The sequence below is a fragment of the Porites lutea genome, chromosome 3, assembly GCF_958299795.1.
Source record: "Porites lutea chromosome 3, jaPorLute2.1, whole genome shotgun sequence".
Lineage (NCBI taxonomy): Eukaryota > Metazoa > Cnidaria > Anthozoa > Scleractinia > Poritidae > Porites > Porites lutea.
The window spans coordinates 6,287,625-6,308,879 of NC_133203.1; the positions used below are offsets into that span (position 1 = coordinate 6,287,625).

The following is a 21,255-nucleotide window of genomic DNA, read 5'->3' on the forward strand; positions in this document are numbered from 1 at the left end:
TTATATCGTTTACACAAAACAAATGAGCAAAGCATTTTAGCATCCCCAGTTTTTGATTAGTGTCAAAGCAAGATAATGCCGTCAAATATAAACCCGAAATTGATATGTACATTCTGATTAAAACTTGAATTTGTTTTCAGTAGGAAAAGAAAAAGAATCTGAATGGTAGCCTCGCTTCTTTTTTTTCCCACTTTTTAAAATTAAGTGATCTTTATTTACCAAGAGCCAATTCAAATTCCAATTGATCTGCAAATTTCACTCTGAAATTTGCCTTCTTATCGATCAAAAAAATAGGTTTTACCTTTCGCGCAAAAAAGGTTTCGTTTCTTAAAACTGCGAATGAGGGATCACGTGAACTGTTTACTGCGCTTTTCACAAACATGCGAATTGTCAAGTTCAAAAGCCAACTGACAATTGCGTTTTTCACTGCCGTCAATCATCTTAACGAACCTCTTAGGAGACAAAACTTTACTTTAACGGTTTCAAAAGGTCATGGTTTGTGATATGTTATTGGTGGATTTCGATCCGTTTCGTGTTTCTGTGTTTCAAGGTTCGTTGCGTGTGATCGTAATTATGATTGACGGCAGCGAAAAACGCAATTGTGAAGGCGGCTTTTAAACTTTAGAGTTCGCATGTTTGTGAAAAGCGCAGTAAACAACCACATGAAAAAGAGCCCAAATTCCTTCCACAATAATCGGCTCACTAGTAACATTTTCATTGGGGCGGTCATATGTGTAGCGATCTGTAGCTCCGCCACTGCCGTTAGTTAGAAGGCAGTTTTAAGCAGCAACGACGGTGACGGCTTCGAAAACGTCACGTAAAAAGTGAATTCGCGCTGCCTCAAACTTAATCGCGCTTATTTCATCTCGTTTAATTCGTCAAATGTTGGCAATTTTTTTGGAGTTTAATTCTAAAGGACTGTATCAAAGTTCAGGAAAAGAAAAAGAAAGTTGTTGTCTTGTGTTCCCGTCCTCGACAAAACGTGAAATTAGGCAGTTTCACGTTGTAGTCGTGTAACGACTGTAAATAAAATGCACGAAAAAGCGTGATGCACGTGCAAAATTGTTGTTTTGCTTATGTAAATCTATATTGCTTTTTTTCCGCCCTCGTTGCCGTCATTGCGTAAGCTAGAATCACGACCGCAGAGGCGGCGAATTTTCGCAATCGGGCTGTTCAGTATTATAAGATCTTTCTAGTATCCATTAATTCGGTCGTTTGACGTGTGTAATCACTTTAGGTTGTTTTTCATCTGCGACATGGGTGAAACCCGTTTCCCTCTCCTACGAAAAGGGACAAGTTTGTTCAGGAGGTCAACAAGTCCAGCCCGAAACTGTTTCTTCATGTAAAAATAAATGAGAGATTTTAGAGCGCAGGGTAAAAAAACAGAGTAGGTGGATATTAAAGAAACTTGCCTTGGGAGCTCTACTCCTAAAGTCGCGAGAAGAAACAGTAGACATACGGGAAACCAACAGAGTAATACTATGACGACGACGGAGAAGAGTGTCTTCGCGGAGTCTATCTCTTCCGATGCGATCGATGTTACGGGTGATAGAGACTTGATGCGTTTGCTTGCTTTGCTGATCTGCCGTACTCTCACAAAACAAGCAATGATAATCGCCACGGGAAGACCGATAACTAAAAGGGTGAAAACCGCCGCGTAGGATAAGCTAGAACCGAAGTACATGAAACACATAGCGTTTCCGGGCAGGAAGATGAAGTGCCCCCATCCTACAAGAGGCGGGAAGGCGCACAAAATGGCGTAAACCCAAATCGCTAGCAACATCCACGCGATATTTTTCTTCTTAAAAATGTTCATGTACTTTAGAAGGTCCGTGATCAAATAATAACGACTGATGCTTATCGTAGCTAAAGTTATTATGGAAACAATGAGAAGCAAACACGACATGTAGGCAACAGCGGAGCAGAGTGATTCCCCGCCCGACCATTTTCCCGTGAGCAGAACCACAAAAGCAAAAGGTACGCAGAGAATTGTCGCTAGCAAGTCCACAAAAATCACATTTAGAAGCAGTAGGTTGTGCCAGGTTCGCAGTCGAGGGCTTCTGTACATGATGACACAGGACAAAATATTTCCAGTCGTGGAGGTTACAAAAATGAGTCCCAAAGCGATCGTTTCAACCACAACGAGATAACTTGGTCTTTGCTGTAAATCTCTCGCCGCTTTCCACTCACTCAAGTTCACATACATCGCCAAAAAATATACAGAAAAAAGCTGTCTTCTAGCTTTGTTGTTTCCAGAATGCGTTTTTTGTCGCTTCCAGTAGTATAGTATTGGTATAACCTGTTTAAACTCTGTGATTGTGAGAAGCGTGATCCAAAACCGAAGGCTTACCGTTAATATCTCCGTAGCTCTAGGGTTTATCCGGTCGGACGTCCATTTACTCTCATTTTAAACAGCGTTATGAAATTTCATTGGATAAACGCTTATCTCTGAACTTCCCTTTTAAATTGCCGTGAGTATATTAGTACAAGAGTTGTCGAAAGCGCTGCAAATAGCTTCTATCGATTAACAACTATCTCTTTCCGCGAGTCTTTTTTTAGCCTGTCAGTATTAATGACTGCGAATCTCAACTTAATAAGCAAAATAAAAGCAATTTTCGATGTAGAGGAAAGTGCCCCTTTCCTCATTTGCAAACATTTGCTATCGATATTGCGATTTCTGAGGATATTTGGGAGTAATATCTTGACAAAAATGAATTAGAGAGACCTTTTAATTAAACCGGTATTTGGTCACCTGTCTTTGCCTCGAGGCAGCTGCTCTACAAAACTTCACTCTTGGATATTTACTTAGAACCTTCTTGAATGACATCTCCAAGAACAATTATTCTCCAAGACAAAAGCGATACCCCGACCCTCGACCTTCTAGTTTAGTAAGCCTTTAAAATTCTACTTTGGCTATGTATCATTTGTTCGTTTTTCGTCACGGGAAAATGTCGAAATGGGTGAAAACGCTAAGATGACCTTGTTGGCCTTGTTCTCTCGACAAGGGTTTCCATGGCAGTATTGAAGATAAATTACAATTAATAAAACAGGTAAATATTATCCTTTAATCTCGTATTTTTCCAGTTGTTGAATCATTTATTCAAGTGAACGTATCTTGGTGGCGAAAAAATTATTTTTTTTAATGTAAATGTCACTTGTATGTAGCGTCCTGACACTGCGTGCCTCGAATATCTTTCGCTAGACATGGTGAATTTCAGAAATTCAGTTATAAAGTTGTTGTTGTTGTTGTTGCGGTAGTTTGCTACCTTTAGAGAGTAACTCCAGCACAAAAAAGGCCATTAGTCCTCCCGAAAAAGTCAGAAACAAATAGTTGCTGAGCTTCAGGGTAAGGAAAAGTAAAAAGTTTTGATTCTGAATTGTTTTCACACACTTTTTTTTCCAAAGACGGCGTGATTGTTGGCGTTATTGGCGTAATTTGAAATTAAAGCATATATGCCCCGTGTTATCTTATAGCGTGCTAAGCATTCGCTACTAAAAATAAATGTTGTTTGATAAATCAATAGCAGAGTCCAATACTTTAGAGAGTAACTCATCCAACCGGTTTTTAAGAGTTCTTTTCTTTGCATGTAAGATTGGTTTGGCTGTTGCCATTAAAAGAGTGGATAGTCCTCGGAATCCTGTGCAATTATTTTAGAGGACTGGGCACCAGTCAGCCGGGAAGGTGTTGTTGTCCGCCATATTGGATCCGTCAAGTCTCATGTCCCCTAAGTTGGTTTATATGGGCTTGAAACATGTCTGATCGAAAAGCTGAGCTAGAGAGAAAACGGAAACGTTTGGAAGAGATCAAGAAAGCTCGAGAAGAGAAGAAAAAGGTAATTATAAATTGATTTAGAGATCAATTTTCTGCGGAATATGTATAAGCTGAGCTTGCATGTAGTTTACCCTCATTTTAACAGATTTTAATACTCATTCAGCTTGTTGACATTAACTGACTTAACTCAGTCACCCTTCTCGGGGTACTCATTCTTTTCTATTTGTTGGTCATTGATACAGTTTTAGAACAGAATATGTGTAGGACGAATATTAAATAATTTTAAAGTAAGCTTACTTCATTCGTTTCAGTATCGCCATTTCCAAGTGGTTTGGCAAATTTGTTTTCTTAATCACAAGCTTAATATTGAATTCTTCAGTATTTCCACATTCTCTCCCGTGAAATGTAGTGATCTAAGTATCAGAAATAGAGCTGTAGTGTTCAAATTTATCTTCATATTATTATTACTGGCTTAGGTCCTCTTCACATGAACCCGGTTTCCGAGATCTCGCCTTACCTCTAACTCCTTTGTGAAATTTTCAATTTGTTCATATGAGAGGCGGGGCTGGCTTGGTTCCCAATATGTGGATAAGCGGGCTGGAAACTTTGCCACATGAACACTTCATCCCAGTTACTGGGATAAAAGCGGGATGAATTCTGGTGGTCTGGATGGCATTGTCTTGCATTGCCTGTTGTATTTTTCAAATCATAAGCATCCCATTTAACTTCAGTGATACAGCTTTAGGAGTTGCCGAAGCTATGATACATGATGATAGGCATGAAAGTTAAATTTTTTGTGTTTCGCCATGTTTGCTTTGTTTCTCGTATTTGGTGGTACATCTCGTCCCCAGGATCTTTGGCCTTTTCTCTTCTCAGAAACCGAGCTGAAATTTCTCATGTGAACCCAAGGCGAAATTCCTCCCGGTACCATGCCAGCCCGGTCAACCGGGCTCGTATGAAGAGGCCCTTAACTGTTTAAGTCCCAATAGTGACCAACATCAAGTTTCTCCTAACAATATCCATATGTTGCCAAGAGAAATGGTTATAAGAGTTAATAAAATGACCAGTAAAGCTCTCTCAACTAATTCTTTAAAGAAATGTATGAAAAACAATATGAAGAATTTATATGTGGATATTGAGGCTTAAAGGGTTAACTGTTGAATTCCCTACTACACAGGATCCCCGCCTTACGGCCACTTTGGTAATACCGTCACCTTGTTATTATGGCCTTTTTTTTTTTTTGGCCGTTCAGCAAAACAGCCATACATTTTCTTGTAAAAGAATCCTCGTTAATACGGTTACCTGTTAATACAGCCAATTTTTTTAGCCCATTGGTGACTGGGGTTCCACTTTACAATGATTTATGTCACCACAGAGATGCCAACCTCCGGAGATCTAAAATCTGGAGACTCTCTATTTTGCACACCCCTCCCCCCCCCAATGTCAACAGCCCAATTAAAGTCCTATGAAAGGATCATTGTGACAGTGACGATCCTTTTTTTTTAATTTGGGAAGGCAACATATATTTACCTTTGTTTTTTGGCTGTTTCTGCAGTGAGGTAACAGACTCTCTTTCAGTATTTTCAAACAATAAATATTTAATGTTGTTTTCTTTGGAACATTTCCTAATTATGGTATCATTCAAGAACAGTCCCCCGAGGGAGAAAGTGTCATAACAATTTTTTCCTGGCTCTATATCTGCTGTAAATTTCAAGTTGTATGTCACAAAAATTTATAACAGACACTGACATTTTAGTCCTAGCTAAAATGTGACAGTGACATTTTTGCCTAACCTACTAGACAACGGGCAGCCTCAGAAATGATGGACCAACCCCACCCCCCTTGGATGGCCTCAATAACATATTTGAGGGTTTTATATTGAGCAAAATTTTAGCGTAAAATTCACTGTAGCATTTATATCATTGCAAATTTGCCACGTATGAACCTTTCAGTTGCAGGTGTATGTAGGATGACATGTTTGTTGTATGAAGCTGTTGTAGGTTAATGTCCTTAGCAGTCTCTTGTACAGTGTAGCTGAGTGATAGAGCGGTTTTCATTTGAGTGTCGAAAAGTAATTGGTTTTGCACTTTCTACACGATGCGATTGGCTTAAAAGATTCGCGCCACCTTTTCATCCAATCAGAAGTAAAACCAAAGCCAATTGTGACGCACTCGCATGCATTTTCCCGCGCTTTGCGTCAGCCACATGTAATTACTTCGAGTTTTGATTGGTTCAATGTATTGTCTGTGTCCTATGTGATTGGCCAGAGTAATTACTTTGGTTTTGGTTTTACGACACTCAAACGAAAACCACTCTAAAGAATCCACACAAGTAACAAGTGGGCCTTTTAGGAGAACTTTCTTGCCATTACATGTAGCATATGGAAAGGAAGCCTTCATAATAATTCCACATTTTTGTTAGGAATATTGTTAGAAGTGAAAACAAAATCACATTCGAGTGCATGCACAAAATGGCACATACATGTACTCTCCAATTATTACTAAGGCATTACACGTACTGTCTTGTTACACTGTCCTACTAATGCTGAAAACAGCAGTGGTGGTAACCCATCAGATTAGAGAGTTATTTGTTATAGTTATGATTATGTTTATTATTTGCTTAACGTTATGTGATGTACATGATTGATACACAGCAGGATCAAGAGCAAGGTAAAACAGCTGCCGCACAAAAGGCTGCTACAACATCAGCAGCAGAATCGAAGGAGACTGACATTGAAAGAAAGAAGAGAGAAGCAGATGAGCTACTCAAGGGGATCATACCTGATGATGTGATTGATGGCACAGCAGGTTTGTTTGCAGTTTGCTTTTACAGTGGAACCCGGTTAATGCGACCACGGTTGGGCTGACACCTGCGAACTGTTAGACTTTATAGTCTTCTCGGATAAGGACAAAAAACTGTACATGTAGGTCCTCTTTCACAGCACTTTCACTTATCTGTCTCGTGGGACATAAAAGAACCCACACCACTATTCGAAAAGAGTGGGTGATGTAGACCCTGGTGGTGTGGCCAACCTCTCATGGGCTTGGTGGGTTATCTGAATTGGACACCCACTCTGTTGTGTGTTCGGCACCATTTGGTGGAAGGGATTAAATAAATAGATGAATAAATAAACATGTACTATATGGGTGATGTTTCTTATGGAGCTGCAAACCGTAAACTGCTGCTTATACACCACGGCACTGTAAGCCCCCCCCCCCCCCCCCCCGACTAGTTATAGGCCCACCTGCCTGTCAACAAAAAATACATCCAATTATAAGCCCCAACGAATACAAGCCCTCCTCCAGCTCTGACATTTTGAAACTTAATTTTATGACATTTTGAAACTTAATTTAAGACTGGTATATGCAAAACTTGTTTTGTTCAGTGAATACTGGTATAGCTTGTTTCAAAGTGCTTTTTTCTATTCCGATTATATACTTTCCTTGGGATGTAAGCCCCTCTGTTTTTAAGTCCTCCTACAACCTTTTTTGAAGATTTACTGTATAAGCCCAGGGTGGTGGTTAACATTGGTTTTTCTAAAGGTGGATGTTGTGGTGACATGTTATTGAAATGACTATTTTTATCTTTGACAGTCTCACCACTGTTACAGAAGCCTGGGAAAACTGAATCAGCTAGCCCAGGCAAAGATATAGCAAGACCTTTTGTACAGTAAGTAAGAAGCTTCATCACAGTTTGCAAAGATGAAGAACATTTCAACTTTTAAATTAGTGAATGGTACAGAGAGACATTGTCATTTACAGTTACACAAGTTATTGAAGGTTCATCCAGAGCAGTACTGGTTAGAGAGATGAAGATACATTTTTTTGGAACAGATGTCGGGATCTTGTGTTTTGTCAGCTATTTATGATATTTTTTAATCCTTTAAAATAAGTGGTGGCAGGAGTAGGGGATTGGTTAGCATGTTAAGCATGCTGAAAGTCAGTAGGATTACTGTAACTTCATTATCCTTGTTTTGACTGAACAATTTTCAGAGAGAAGAGAAAAACGCCAAAATTGGGAGTGTCCCAGCTTACACAGACAAACATACCACCAAAGGTTGGTTTCAGTACACTTCAAGGACAACTTCTTTAATATCTCAAAGATCTGTGTCATGTAGATTGCTGAAAACCTCTTTTCATCAAAGAAAAACTCCTTATTCTTTCGGAGGTTAATTTTTTGTGCAAATTGAATTTCATTAGGAACCTGTGCTTTATAACAAAGAAACACAAACTCAGAATGCTGAGCCTGAGGAGCCTGGTAAGTTATTGCTGATAAATGTCCGCCCACTCACAGTATCCCTGCAATTTACCAAAAATTTACACCAAGCCAAATCGAGTTTTAAACTTTCTGGAACCCATGAAATATTACAGCGTTAATTCACGCTATATTGCAAGAGTAATATGCATATAAGTTGCTTTGAGATCGTGATCTAGTAACACATATTTCTATAGAAAATTGCATGAAAGTGTGCATGTGCTAACTGGTCTTGTGACTGATCTTTTGGTAGATGAGTTTGAAGCTGCTCCTGCTTTTAAACCAAAAGAAACAGAAACACAACCTGAACCTGAAGTTAGTGAAGAGGAAAACAGAGAAGAAGGTAAAACCACTTATTTAGCCTTGTGCTGTTTGTTTTCTTTAAACCTGTCACTTCCACAGTGTTTGAAAAACGAATACTTATATGGTAGTAAAATATGATACATGGACATCTAGTCCAGCTGAATAGGAAAAAAACCATATGCTTTGCTATGTTTAGCTTGTTTTTTTTGTAATTGTCTGTTGTTTACAATAAAACTATTACTTCTGTTGTAACTCAAATATGACTTATGATTTTTCACAAAATTTAATACTTGTGAAATTGAGTGAGAATTAGGTAAGAAGGCATTACATTGCAGTCAAGAGTCTTGACTAAAGAAGTGTCAGAAAATTTAAAGTGTTTATCTTTTACAAACATAAACTTGCCTCCATTTTTTCAGTTCCAGTTATTGAGCTCAGTGAAGAACAGAAGCAACACATACTGAACTCTGGAGAATTCAGCAGGTTCTTTGATAAGGCAACCAGGTTGATGGAGAGAGCTTTGTGCGAAACAGTCGATATCACATTTGATTACTCTGGTGCTGAAGCAGAGGATACTGAGGGGTGAGTATGTTTGATAAGCAGCGTCGGCCAAGAGGTTACATTGCTGGACTTGTAATGTAGTGACCCAGTGTTCAAGTCCTGCCCTAACCGCAGGGCTCGAAGTTAGCTTTTCAGTATACTTGCAAAGTTTTGCTATTAAGAATTTTTTTTCACTAGCAAACTGGTGAGACCACTAGCAAATTTGTTCTCTTTGTTTGGGAGACATGGATGATTCTAACTTGTAAACGTTTGCTAGTGGATATTTTTCTCACTTGCAGATTATCAAAATCACTCACATTATTTTTGTGAGTTTGAGTGCATTAATTTCGAACCCTGTAACCACTAGCTGGATTTGTTCGGATTGACCCACCAGATTGATCATCATTGTTACTGAAAAAACCTCTTCATAAGAAAAAATTGTTCCATTTGGGGCAACCACTGCAAGTGTGTTTTAGAACACAACAATAATACATTCAAAAAATGTATCAGAAAAGGGACATCAGCGGATTTGACGCTGCTCGCCACAGGAACTCAGTAGAACTAGAATCTCGGTTAGAGCTTAGAATTCTTCTGTGCTTTCGGTTGATCAGATTCTCTTTCTCCTTTAATAATATTACTAGTTATAGTTGTCACTAAATCTGCCCCCGACCTTTTAAAACCCGAATGAAGACTCCTTGTGGTTGTCCGTGTATTTGCCATGAACCTTTGAAATGCAGTTTTCATATTAGAGTTTCTGAGTGTAATTCTTTTGTTCTCTTTTGTGTTTTCTCAATTATTACACTTTGTTTCCTGGGTTAATGAAAATCCTCATACATGACATGCCTAGGATGGACAATTGTTTTTTATACATCTCATAATGAGTTCAACCAACACTGCAAATGTAATAGAATGCGTGTTAAACAGCAAAACCATCTTTAATTATCTATTTGTAACTAAATTTCCTATAACTAATGTGTCGAACGGATGGTTTGGCTTCGAGTGTGACATTCTTGAACGCAACGTCAAACGCAACTGATATAAATGATTTCGCAATAAACTAACCCTACAAAAACATGGACCACTGTTTCAAGTTTCTCACCTTTGAGATATTTCCCAGTTCATTTTTTCTGGCATGTCCTTGTATCAAATAAAATAATCGGGATTTCGCAATAAACTAACCCTAAAAACACATGGACCACTGTTTATTAAACCCTGAATACCTTAATATAGAACAAAACCCAGTTATTTCACGATAGCACCTTTCTTGTCTTTGACTTGGTTTTGAGAAATTTGAGCTATTCCTGATGTTGTTTGAATCGAGTTTGTCGATCCACATTGACAAAACCAGTTCAACGTTCTGTTGATCCACGTTGCTGATTTGTGTCTGACAAATCAAGTTCTTTAATACCAAACAATTGCAGTACTGCTGAATAACTTTTTAACTCTATAGAAATATGTATCTCGCAATAACCTTCGCGAAACTCAGTTTGGTAACGGCACTTAAGTTAAGTCCTGTCGGTCGGAGTTACGACCGTGGTTACAACCGGGGTTAATGAGGCCATTAAAAAGACAACACACAATTTTGCGATGTGTTTTTTGCCAACAAAATATTTTGTTTTTCTTCGTGCAATAATCGATTGAACATTTTCCATAATCAACCGCCACATCACTTAAAGATTGTGATTGATGATTTATTAGATATTGATGATAAGCACAAAACTAGTCAAGGCGACGGAGGTCTCTTGTGATCTAGTGCCGTGAGAATATACCCTGAGGAACAGAAATGTTTTGCAACACCCTGCACATTAGGGGTAAAGATTTCTTAACTCTTTAAGCTCCAAGATCCACATACAAATTCTCCAGACTGATCTCTATACATTTCTTTTGAGAATAGTTGAGAGAATTTGGTTGAAGATCAAAGCATTCTTCCTTTGGTAATCAATTTAGTAATTCTTATAACCTTTTACTCTTGATGATCTGCTGATGTTGTTAAGAGAAAATTGATGTTGGTCGCTCAGTCTCATTCCCCTTTTCTCTTTAGGCAGGATTAGCTCAGTTGGTAGAGTGCTTGACTGCAGAGCGGGAGGTCGAGGGTTCAATTCCCGAGACCAGACCAACACTCAAGTTCTTAAAATGGCTGAGAAATGAAGGTACTGCCTTTGCACTGCAAATGGCTAGACCTTCGAGTGGCTCAGATGACCACCTAAAATGGCAGTCCCATCTCTAGTAGGAGACTTAAAAATAGTTTCCCCTATTAGTACTTCCATGCTAAATACATTGGCACTCAATTTTTTTTTCCTTTCGTAGTGATGCTCAAGCAGCTGGTAAAATGTCATTTAATCGAGAGTTTTTCGATGAGAGATGGTCAAGGCACAGAACAGTGACCTGCTTGGACTGGTCTACACAGGTACTTGTAACAGATGCAGTAGTGTTGACCTTTTAATCCCCAAGATCCACAAACAAATTCTCCAGACTGATCTACAAACATTTCCTTACAGAATCAGTTGAGAGAATTTGATAAAAGATCAAAGAAATTTCATTTTGGGGATCATAACTCATAACTAATTTGCTGGATAATGTATTGATGTTACATGTAGAAGAAAGTTGATGTAAGACTGGTTAGTGGTTCTGAGATTTGTGATTTACCATCAACCAACACCCCTGCTGATTGTAAAATGAACAAGTGAAGAATTATTCTGAAAGCAGCAAGTGTATCTATTTGCCGGTAAATCACACACAAATAGTCGCTAACGCTATAGATTTGCAAACTGGGTGATTTGAATCACAATGGTGACATTGTAAAATACTGAGAAGCAAATAGTACCATAGCACAATGTCAAAGTGCTGCCGAAAATGTTTCATTCACAGACCCAAAGGTTAGAACCACCTTACAAGACGCTGTCACTCATTTTGGGGGTAAAACTGTCATTGAGGTCCTAAGGCGTGATCTTCTGTGCCTCAGGCTTACTGGATCTTTTTATGAAATGTTGGTCATATTGTTTTAAGTCCTTCTTTTTTTCTCTGTTTTTTTTTTTAGTACCCAGAATTGCTAGTAGCTTCATATAACAACAATGAAGATGCCCCCCATGAACCAGATGGTGTAGCACTGATATGGAACATGAAATATCAGAAAGAATCCCCTGAGTACATTTTTCACTGTCAGGTAAGCAGAATCACTTCTTCTGATCCACTGCCTTTCTTGTCCACAGGACTAGGGCTATGGTTGAATCCCTGTGAAACTAACTTTCCTGGGAAATCGTAAAAGGGTCACGTTTTGGTGGGGATGCTAACAAACGAAAGTAAACTGAAGAGAAGTTAAGAAAAGTTTAACCTGGGAAAAAAACCGACATTTCGTGAGGCAACCAATGGTTTCCCCACAAAGTGATGTCTTAGAAATTCACACATAGAAATTCCATACTAATGACATCACTACCCAGATCTGGGTAGTGCTTCTAATTGGTCGTGTCACATGGTAAATTTGCTTCAAACAATCAACAACACTACCGAGATCTGGGTAGTGATGCATCATCAGTATGGAATTTCTGTGCTTGTTTATCACCACTGTCATGGTGCTCTTTAGTTTACATGTATGATTGCATGTAATATGTCCTTTTAATGTATTTACTTTTTGCCGTGTTGTTAATCGGCTGTCAGCAGAGATTTCATAATCGATCATAATAATTTGGAAAAACTTGTAATCAGATTGACCCACCTAATCAATCAATCTGCATTGTATCTTTATACGAATTCCACTTAGGACAGCTGCTGTACCATGTCTTAAAGCTGATTTAGATGGCATGAGTTTTGCTTACGACCATTGTACGTGATTAGCATCGTCATGACTTCATGATAGATCATGTCATGTAAATTAGACACACAACATTTGTTTGACACACGTGGATGTTGTCGGTGAAAATTGTGCGCATGTGGATTTTTGAAAGTCGATGATTGGCGCACCACTGACTCTTTTTACAATAATATTAATACTTGTCACAACTCACTGAATCGAATGTCTTTTTTTTACTTTAGTCAGGTGTGATGTCAGTAACATTTGCCAAGTTTCATCCCAATCTGATCGTTGGTGGAACATACTCTGGTCAGATAGTGTTATGGGACAATCGAAGCAGTAAAAAGACCCCTGTTCAGAGAACTCCTCTGTCTGCAACTGCGCACACAGTAAGTTAATACTCTGGGCCGGGTTGTTCAAAGCTGGGTTAAAGTAACCCAGGGTTAGTGCGAAATTTGAATTCAGCTATGATGAAAGCTTAAAAAGTAATTCAGCTTAATTCTTTTTGTCTACAATTTGATGATTGGATGCTCCAAAGAAAAAGGGGAAAATTATCAGAGAAAATGCATTTGAGCAAAAAAAAAAAAGAAACTTGGTTTTTAATTTTAATTTTAAAAAATTTCGAGTTATCACTATTCTGCCTTCGAACAACTGGGCCCTTGTGTTCACCATATCTGTAGGCCCTTTGCTGCTTGGGTTTACGTGACCTATCTGATACCAATATTCTGGAATACAACCCTAAAATTACCAGAGATTGAAAGAGCATAAAATAATTATAGGAAATTACCAGGCCAACTTGGTCAAGGCAAGTCAATCAGGGCATGCATGAGCACTGTCGGCTCGGGCAAAGGGGTAAACTGTTTTCTCACAGAAACGCTTGCTAAAGTTAACTTGGCTAGACGTAACCCGTGTGGTAACTGGTCAAGTCGCCCGAAAGTCATCTTGCCCGTAAACCGTAAACCATGATTACAGGGTTTGCACATTCTTAAAAAGTCCTTGGATTTTAGGGGAAGTCCTTGAAAAATCCTTGAATTCCATTTTTTTCCTTGAAGAGTCCTTAAATTACCGTGCAAGTCCTTGAAAAGTCATTGAATTTTCTTCAACTTTGAATGTAGTGGCCTGGAAAGAATTTTTTTGATGCTTTTTGGTTGTCCAAGCAGAATGAAAAATGTAGAGAAGTTGGTGAAACAAACAGTTCAAGCCTTAAGGTGATTCCATAGTAAAAGAACCTAACATAGGTTTTAGCTAAAACTTGGTACACTGACGTAACAAGTCAAGAAGATGATAAAAAAGTAATTAAAAGTGGGGGTCACCGTGCTCGTTTTGACGTCACAATGCTGACAAATACGGCTATTTAGGACCCTTTTACAAAAACCGCGGGCAGCGCAAAACTAGACAAAAAGGAGAGATTTTTTCGATGATGCATGTGACATCACACAGAATTTGACTTTAATGTATTGTTTATCCACTTGCGTACCAGAAAAATGCCTTTTAATGCCCTTGTTTTTACTTTACGCTCCAAAGTAGAATTAAATTGAACGCGCGCTTTTCGACCCGTGATGGCTCAATCCGTACAATTTAGTAAAATCGCCAAAAAACTGAACATAGATTTGTGCCAATTTTTTTCTCATCGAAAGGAAGCACTGTCCTTATTAAAATCATGAAATAAAAAATGGGGGTCACCGTACTCGTTTTTGCGGCAGAGCTGCAGAAAGTGCGCACCAAACGCATTTTCTCCGATTTTTGAGAGAGGACTGGGGCGAGTTTCAAAATAGAATGTATGTGATAGGGGGAAGAAAGTATTAAAAAATCCGTTTTTACAGAATTTACATCGAGATATCACATTTAGGACACAATGTGATAAAGAAAGTGTTTAAATGAAAATCAAACTGAGTAAGCACAAGTTAAACATCCACTATCGAGGTTCTCCGAGAGGAGGTCGAACTCAGCAACACGCGTACTGCTTACGTTATGCAGATTCCCAACACATTGAGTCTCACCTCGGCAAGAAACAACAGCAAGCAAAAGTTCCAATAGTGTTTCTCTCCAGTCAACTTCATTTTAATAATATTACTTCACATGCTCTTTTTTACGGCGGCCATCTTGTTATGCGCAGTAAGAGATGCGCAGTGCAAAACTAGGGAATCACCTTAAAGTCTTATTAAAATAAACTGGGAATGTGCATTTCTGTACAATCTGTGAAATTATATTCCTAGTAGGTGGTCCTTGAAAATCTAATGTGGTCCTTGAAAAGTCCTTGAAAAATGGTTGCAATGTTTTGTATGAACCCTGTGATTATTCCGTAGCATTATAAGGAGTAGGTTGAATCTGATCACCATGCACATGCCCATATGATTTTCACAGCATCCAGTGTATTGTGTGAACGTTGTTGGAACACAGAATGCTCACAATCTGATCAGTGTTTCTACTGATGGCAAGATGTGCTCCTGGAGTCTTGACATGCTGTCTCAGCCCCAGGTAAAAGCAGATGATCTCTCACTTCCTTTCAATTAGTTAGAAGTGTAATATTTTCCCAGGGAGGGGGGAGGGGGGTACTCCGGATTCCAAGTGACGGGGATGGTTGAATGGGGACAAAAATTAAAACCCAAAAAAATCCCTGGACCAAAAATTAACCCCTAAAAAATCCCATGCCGAATTTTCGAGCCTTAAAAATTTACAGAAAGCATTGAATTATATAAGACGTTGTTCCTTATTTGGTTATACTTTATTCGCAGAACTACGCGGCCGGGATACTCAGGCACTACCAGGAATCTTCACATTGTTTTAAATACCCAAAAAATTCCGGAATCGAAAATTTCAAACCATTAAAGATTTTTTTATCATCCCCGTTACTTACAATAAAGTAACACAACAATTAATGCCTAATGGCGATGATCTTTGGAAGCTCTAGTGAAGACCAGTAACTTCAAAACGTATTTTGATCAGCACTGCTGTAGTTTCTATTCCCATTTTAAGCCTCCTCGGATAAAATTCCCTCCGTTTATAAGCTCTCCTAAAACGTCTTACGAAGAAGTATAAACTAGGGCTTTTAAAGAGGATTTTACGTTATTAACGTAGAGGTATAATGGGTATTGTTCTTGGCCGCCAACTGATGGTTTGCTTTTCAATGATATCAGGACAGCATGGAGCTTCAGTACAAGCAATCCAAGGCAGTAGCTGTGACAAGCTTGTCCTTCTTAGCCGGCGATGTGAATAACTTTGTAGTCGGTAGTGAAGAGGGCTCTGTCTACACAGCCTGTCGGCACGGAAGGTAGGTAACGCAGTGGCTTGATATGTAACCTGCAGAAGCGGCGCTGTTTTTTTGGCGTTTTTCGGGCGAGCGAAGAACGAAGCGGGCGTGGAGCGCGACACACGCGACACACGCGACACACGCGACGAGGAAAGGCGAGGAAAAATAACTTTTAATAATTTTTTCTGTGCTTCCCTGTTGCGCGCGTCTCGCGCCTTTTTTTCTTTTCGCGCTTACCTTCGCAAGCCTGCAAAACGCGAAAAAATAACGTCCGCGGGCTTTATCTTCTGCTTCTACAGTGGAACCCCGTTAATGCGGTCACCAATAGGCCAAAAAAATTGACCGTATTAACGGGTGACCATATTAACGAGGGGTTTTTTTACAAGAAAATGTATGGCCGTTTTGCCAGGCGGCCAAAAAAAGTGGCCGTAATAACGAGGTGGCCTTAAGGCGGGGTTTCACTGTACTTGCTTCCGTACGCGTTTAAGGACGCGTTTATTTCAGAAAATCTCAATTGAGATTCCAAAATCCAAACCTGGGTTTTGAGTTCCTTCACTGATCCAAAAGTAGATTTTGCGTTTCTGTACTAAAATCCAAGAAAGGATTTTGCGCTTTCCGAAATGTTTGATGTCCTTTGATATGCGCATGTTTTACGCTCTGGTCAGCGGTACCTATAAACGTTAACAGGAATCGAATCAAAGTTATTTCCCCCTACATCGCTAAAATTTGACAACTTGAGCTATTTTCCTGGTTAAAAAGGCCAAACGATTTGTATCATTGTAGTTTTAGTGTTATAGAATGTTGCTTGGCTTCTCAACGCAGCAAGCTTATACTTTAAAAGGTTAGGATATCATGCAGTATGATTTGAGGCCGTGGTTTAATTGAACAATATAAAAATTATTTCTCCACTTTTCTCATTTTATAGTAAAGCTGGCATCAGCGATATATTTGAAGGTCATTATGGTCCAGCGACAGGTATTGATACGCACTCCGCGGCTGGACCTATCGACTTCTCCTATCTCTTCTTAACATCCTCATTTGATTGGACCATCAAACTCTGGAGTCACAAGGTAATCAGCGAGTGTTGCTACAAAAGCATGCGCACTGCGCCGATTTGCGCGTCAGAGTGGGTCGCTGTGGTGACGAATTGCAGTGTGGGGCTGTGTTGGGGACGCTATCGCTTCTTCTATTAGAGAGCTTTAGTTTCTAAGACGAGGGCGACTGCGAGATCGAGATATTCTCAATACTAAGGGTGCGTTCGACTGGGAAATCTGGATGTAGATTCTAAAATCCGGATTTCGGATTTGCAATCGACCGCGAAATCCGATGCTGAGATATCTGTGTTTGGATTTCCTTTTTGCCGTTCGATTGGAAAAGGATTTGAAAAACTGTCCTTAAGAACAGCGGTCTTGCACGCGCCCGCATAATTAGCAAAAAGAAGACTGCTGTTTACGAGAATAGTTTTGCAAATCCTTTTTCGGATTTCCCAATCGAACGGTAAAAAAGAAATCCATGAAATCCGGATTTGGATTTCTTAATTGAAATCCACCCCCAGGACAGATTTCTCGGAGGTAAAATCTGTTTTTGGATTTCGCGTTCGATTGCAAATCCGAAATCTGGGTTTCAAATCTAAATCCGGATTTCCCATTCGATCGCAACCTAAGTAGCGCACGCGTGAACCAGCGTCATTTTGGCGGGAAAACGCGATTGCCGTTGTCATTCTACTTTTGGTATTAGCGAAAATGTCGTAGCGATGGAAACAAGTTATGAAGTGTTAAAAGTTTCATCATTTTGCGATTGGAAGAGGGCCAACCTCCTTCATTAGAAAATTCTGTTCTTGGGTATTTTACGACGTTAAATCTGCGACGTTTCTTGAATCTATGCTTGCGTTATTCAGAACCCTCGGCCACTGTATTCGTTTGAAGACAATGGCGATTACGTGTATGATGTACAGTGGTCACCAATCCACCCTGCCTTATTCGCGGCTGTGGACGGCACTGGAAGACTGGACCTGTGGAACCTTAACAACGATACTGAGGTACAAATTTGAACCATATTTCGTTTGAATGCACGTGAAACACATGTATTACTCCCACCCAATCTCAATCACTTTGCTCCCTTGCAGGTACCAACAGCAAGTACACATTCCGAATCAATGACGTCACTGAACCGTTTGCGGTGGACGCATTCAGGGCACCAGATTGCCGTGGGTGACGATGATGGTCACGTGTTCATTTATGACGTTGGCGAGGTGAGAGAACTCACGAAAAATGTTAAGTTATCAATAGTCGAATATAAGAAAGTTCCCGCTCATTCAGTATTTATTGCCAGGGGGAACTGTCTCGAAATTTGTCTGGGAAACTGCCCACCTACCCCTCCCCTAAGCCAACATCAACACTTACTTCTCACTTAGGGTAAAATGTTGGCTTAGAGGAGGGGTAGTTGGGCAGTTTCCCAGAAACTTATAATGATCCCAGACAGGGGGAATTGCCACCAAACTAAGTGAACATAAAAATAACTACTCAGAACATGAAAAGAAGGTATAAATCAGCAAATACAAAAGGAGGAGGAAGAAGAAGATTGAAACGGATTGGAATGGTGGCTTTTGCGCGGAAAACTTGGTAGCCTAACAGATGTTAAAAGTTCATTTTTGTTTGCTGTAACAGTTGGTAATTATAATACTTGGGAGTACATTATTATTTGTTTGACACGAAGCTGTGGTTACGATCCGACGACGCGATGGCAACGAAACGTCAAGAGAACTCAATAGTTTTGGATTAGAAGGCAAAACAACAACTTTGCAGATGCATCACACTTTCTTGTACATTTCTTAAGCGTTTTTGCACCACCACGAAGTGCATTTGCCTAATTTCGTGTTTTATTGAGACCGTAAACAAGCAATGACGAAATTTTATTTCGCTTTCTGAACTTGAATATGGTCCCTTGGAATTCAAGTTCAGGAGGGTTCGCGTACATTTGACAAAGTACGTAAGAAGAAATAATCGCCATAAAGACTAAAAGAACGCAAACTCACTTTCTAAGCGACGTTCTCGTTGCCGTCGCGTCGTTGGATCTTAAAGTCCATTGTAGCGAATATGGACGCGTATTTGGTAATAGATCGTTTTCACTGTCACGGAACAAAAAAAAAAATTGAAAACCGCCCAGTGAAAGAAGCCAAGAAAATGATGTTATAAAAGACTAATTTTTAAACAATTTGTCCAAGTCTCAGGTCTTTTTGGCCCACGGTTCTGAGTTATTTGCCGAGACGTTTCACGCATCTTTGAGGAGCTTTGTATGGAGACGCCATATTGGTGCACAGTGTTGGTGCACCAATATGGCCGCCGAAAATCAAAAAAAACATCTGCAGTTCACTTGTTCTATAAAAGCTCCTTCTTTTCACTCGAGAACTAGCCTACGTGCGCATAAACATATCTTCTAATACTTGAAATGGTTATACTGCTGAAAATCAAGAGGAGAGACTTTTTTCCAACGAGACAGCATTCCTATTTTGGTGTCACGCACTCTGAAAACTCGGAAGTTCAAATCGCTGTATTTTCGAAATGAAACATGCTATGGGACTGAAAACTTGTACAAAGATTAACTTTTTGTTTATCTTCAACCTAGTGTAAATAAGCATTCGTAAAACCTCGCTATTTTAACTTTACAATTTGATGACGTCACTGTGAAAACCATCTATATTCACAAAATGAACTAGACCACCGTGATACTGCAGCCCTTGTATCTCCTCTGCTGTCCATGTTTTACTCGTGTTGACGAAATAATGATCTCTTGCTTTTTGTTTTCCTTTCAGCAACTTGCGGTGCCGAGACCTGATGAGTGGTCCAGATTTCAAAACACTGTTCACGAAATTCAGGCTAATGCCTCGTCTAACATCGGTGAATTCGGTTCACCAAAGATGTCTCCTTCTAAGATACCATTCAGTTAACCTTGTACTCTTCGGAACCGTATTCAGTTTTGTCGAATGAGGATGTAAGAACTATCCCCAACACTGGTTTTCCTGAAACTGATTCAAAATCCGAATTTTAATTCAAATAGTTGCCAAACCTTACTCTAAACAATCAAACTTAACAACAAGTTTCGTAGCCAATCAGGAACCTTATCCAGCGGATGCTATCTTTCCCGCCTTTCGTGGAATCATTGTTTTCCCGCAGCGCTTTGCAGTCTTTGTTAGTTTGCCTTCTCCGTTTCTGATTGGTCCAATGCAGACCTTGTTTATCTCATTAGTTTAGATGTAGCACTGCAAAAAACCGCTCTAAGGCTATGAACTAATGTATTATACCCAGTCTGTCGTTTAATTTTGAACGGGGGAGGGGGGTTGGCAGATGGGAGATGTATCCGGTGATTTGACATTTTGGACATTTTCACTGTTTTTCAACCAACCTCGTTCCCAGGGCTCTCTCGTACCCGTCCCTACGGAGCGCCCTGGGAATGAGGTTGGCTTTCAAGATGACAGAAAGTAGCCGAGGTTCACTTTTGTAATAGCCCGTCCAAATGCCTGCCCCAAATGATACCCTCAGTAGTAGACAAATATATTAATACCAGTGTTATATTTGCACTGGACGTGGAAAGAGAAAAATTGTAGAACTGTTTTAACCATGGGGTATGGGAATGTTGGGTTAGCTTTGGATAGTAAAATGGTTACAACGGCCGGCCTCACGGTAACTGACGAACACTGTCTTATGTAAACAACTGAGCTTTCTAACCCCTTAGGGTTCAGAATTTCCAAACGAAACCAATTTAGCATTCAAAAATGAATTCTATTTTTCCGTTGGATGAACTGAGTAGTTTGCCGACAAAACCGTCTTTTGCAGTACTGTAATACCAAGCACTTACTTAGTAAGGAAGTTGTAGAAATTAGCCAGATGTCTGTGTTAATTAGATACATCTTTACCGTTTATACTTTAGAGGTGTCCGCAAAGAAAGAGGTTTCGCAGTGTCAATGGTTCTGATATGGTATATGGAATAGTAATGGCTTAAATTAGTTAGAAATACTGTGTAAGGTACTAAATAAAGATAGGTATTTATTATTCTTACAAAGGATACAGGACACTGCCAATAGTGAAATAAAAGAGTTGATGGCCGATATTATTGTTTTGGTTGTCAGAAAAAAGCGGTGATAAAAGAGGCTTGGAATCACGTTTACAGAAACGGCAAACGTCATTTTCAAGTTGAGAATTTATCAAAATAAAATGAGCAAATCAAAACTACGTTTGCCCTAAGCGTGATTATGAATCTCTCTAATCGTGGTTCTACAAAGCGTAGACTGTGCTAAAGTGCTTTCCATCTTGCCTAGTCCCTAGGCCTCATTATAATGCGCGGCCGATGCGTTTC

The 21,255-nt window shown here is 39.5% G+C and overlaps 2 protein-coding genes across 3 annotated transcripts; one reads left to right on the plus strand and one right to left on the minus strand.

The window, feature by feature from the left end:
* Positions 1-1,143: 1,143 nt before the first annotated feature.
* Positions 1,144-2,261, minus strand: LOC140929304 (melatonin receptor type 1B-B-like). Its single transcript, XM_073379108.1, has one exon. The coding sequence runs from the start codon at positions 2,204-2,206 to the stop codon at positions 1,229-1,231; it is 978 nt and encodes a 325-aa protein (XP_073235209.1). The 5' UTR covers positions 2,207-2,261; the 3' UTR covers positions 1,144-1,228.
* Positions 2,262-3,667: 1,406 nt separating this feature from the next.
* Positions 3,668-21,007, plus strand: LOC140930294 (cytoplasmic dynein 1 intermediate chain 2-like). 2 transcript variants are annotated; one of them, XM_073379974.1, is made up of 16 exons: positions 3,668-3,833; positions 6,426-6,579; positions 7,366-7,441; positions 7,765-7,828; positions 7,972-8,029; positions 8,280-8,369; positions 8,746-8,908; positions 11,174-11,273; positions 11,904-12,029; positions 12,896-13,042; positions 15,018-15,131; positions 15,791-15,924; positions 16,829-16,973; positions 17,801-17,941; positions 18,029-18,154; positions 19,715-21,007. In XM_073379974.1, exons 1-16 carry the CDS (start codon positions 3,753-3,755, stop codon positions 19,847-19,849), a joined length of 1,854 nt encoding a protein of 617 aa, XP_073236075.1. In that variant the 5' UTR covers positions 3,668-3,752; the 3' UTR covers positions 19,850-21,007. The 2 variants fall into 2 exon arrangements, with proteins under 2 accessions (XP_073236075.1, XP_073236077.1); XM_073379976.1 differs by having other exon boundaries at positions 6,429-6,579.
* Positions 21,008-21,255: the final 248 nt, after the last annotated feature.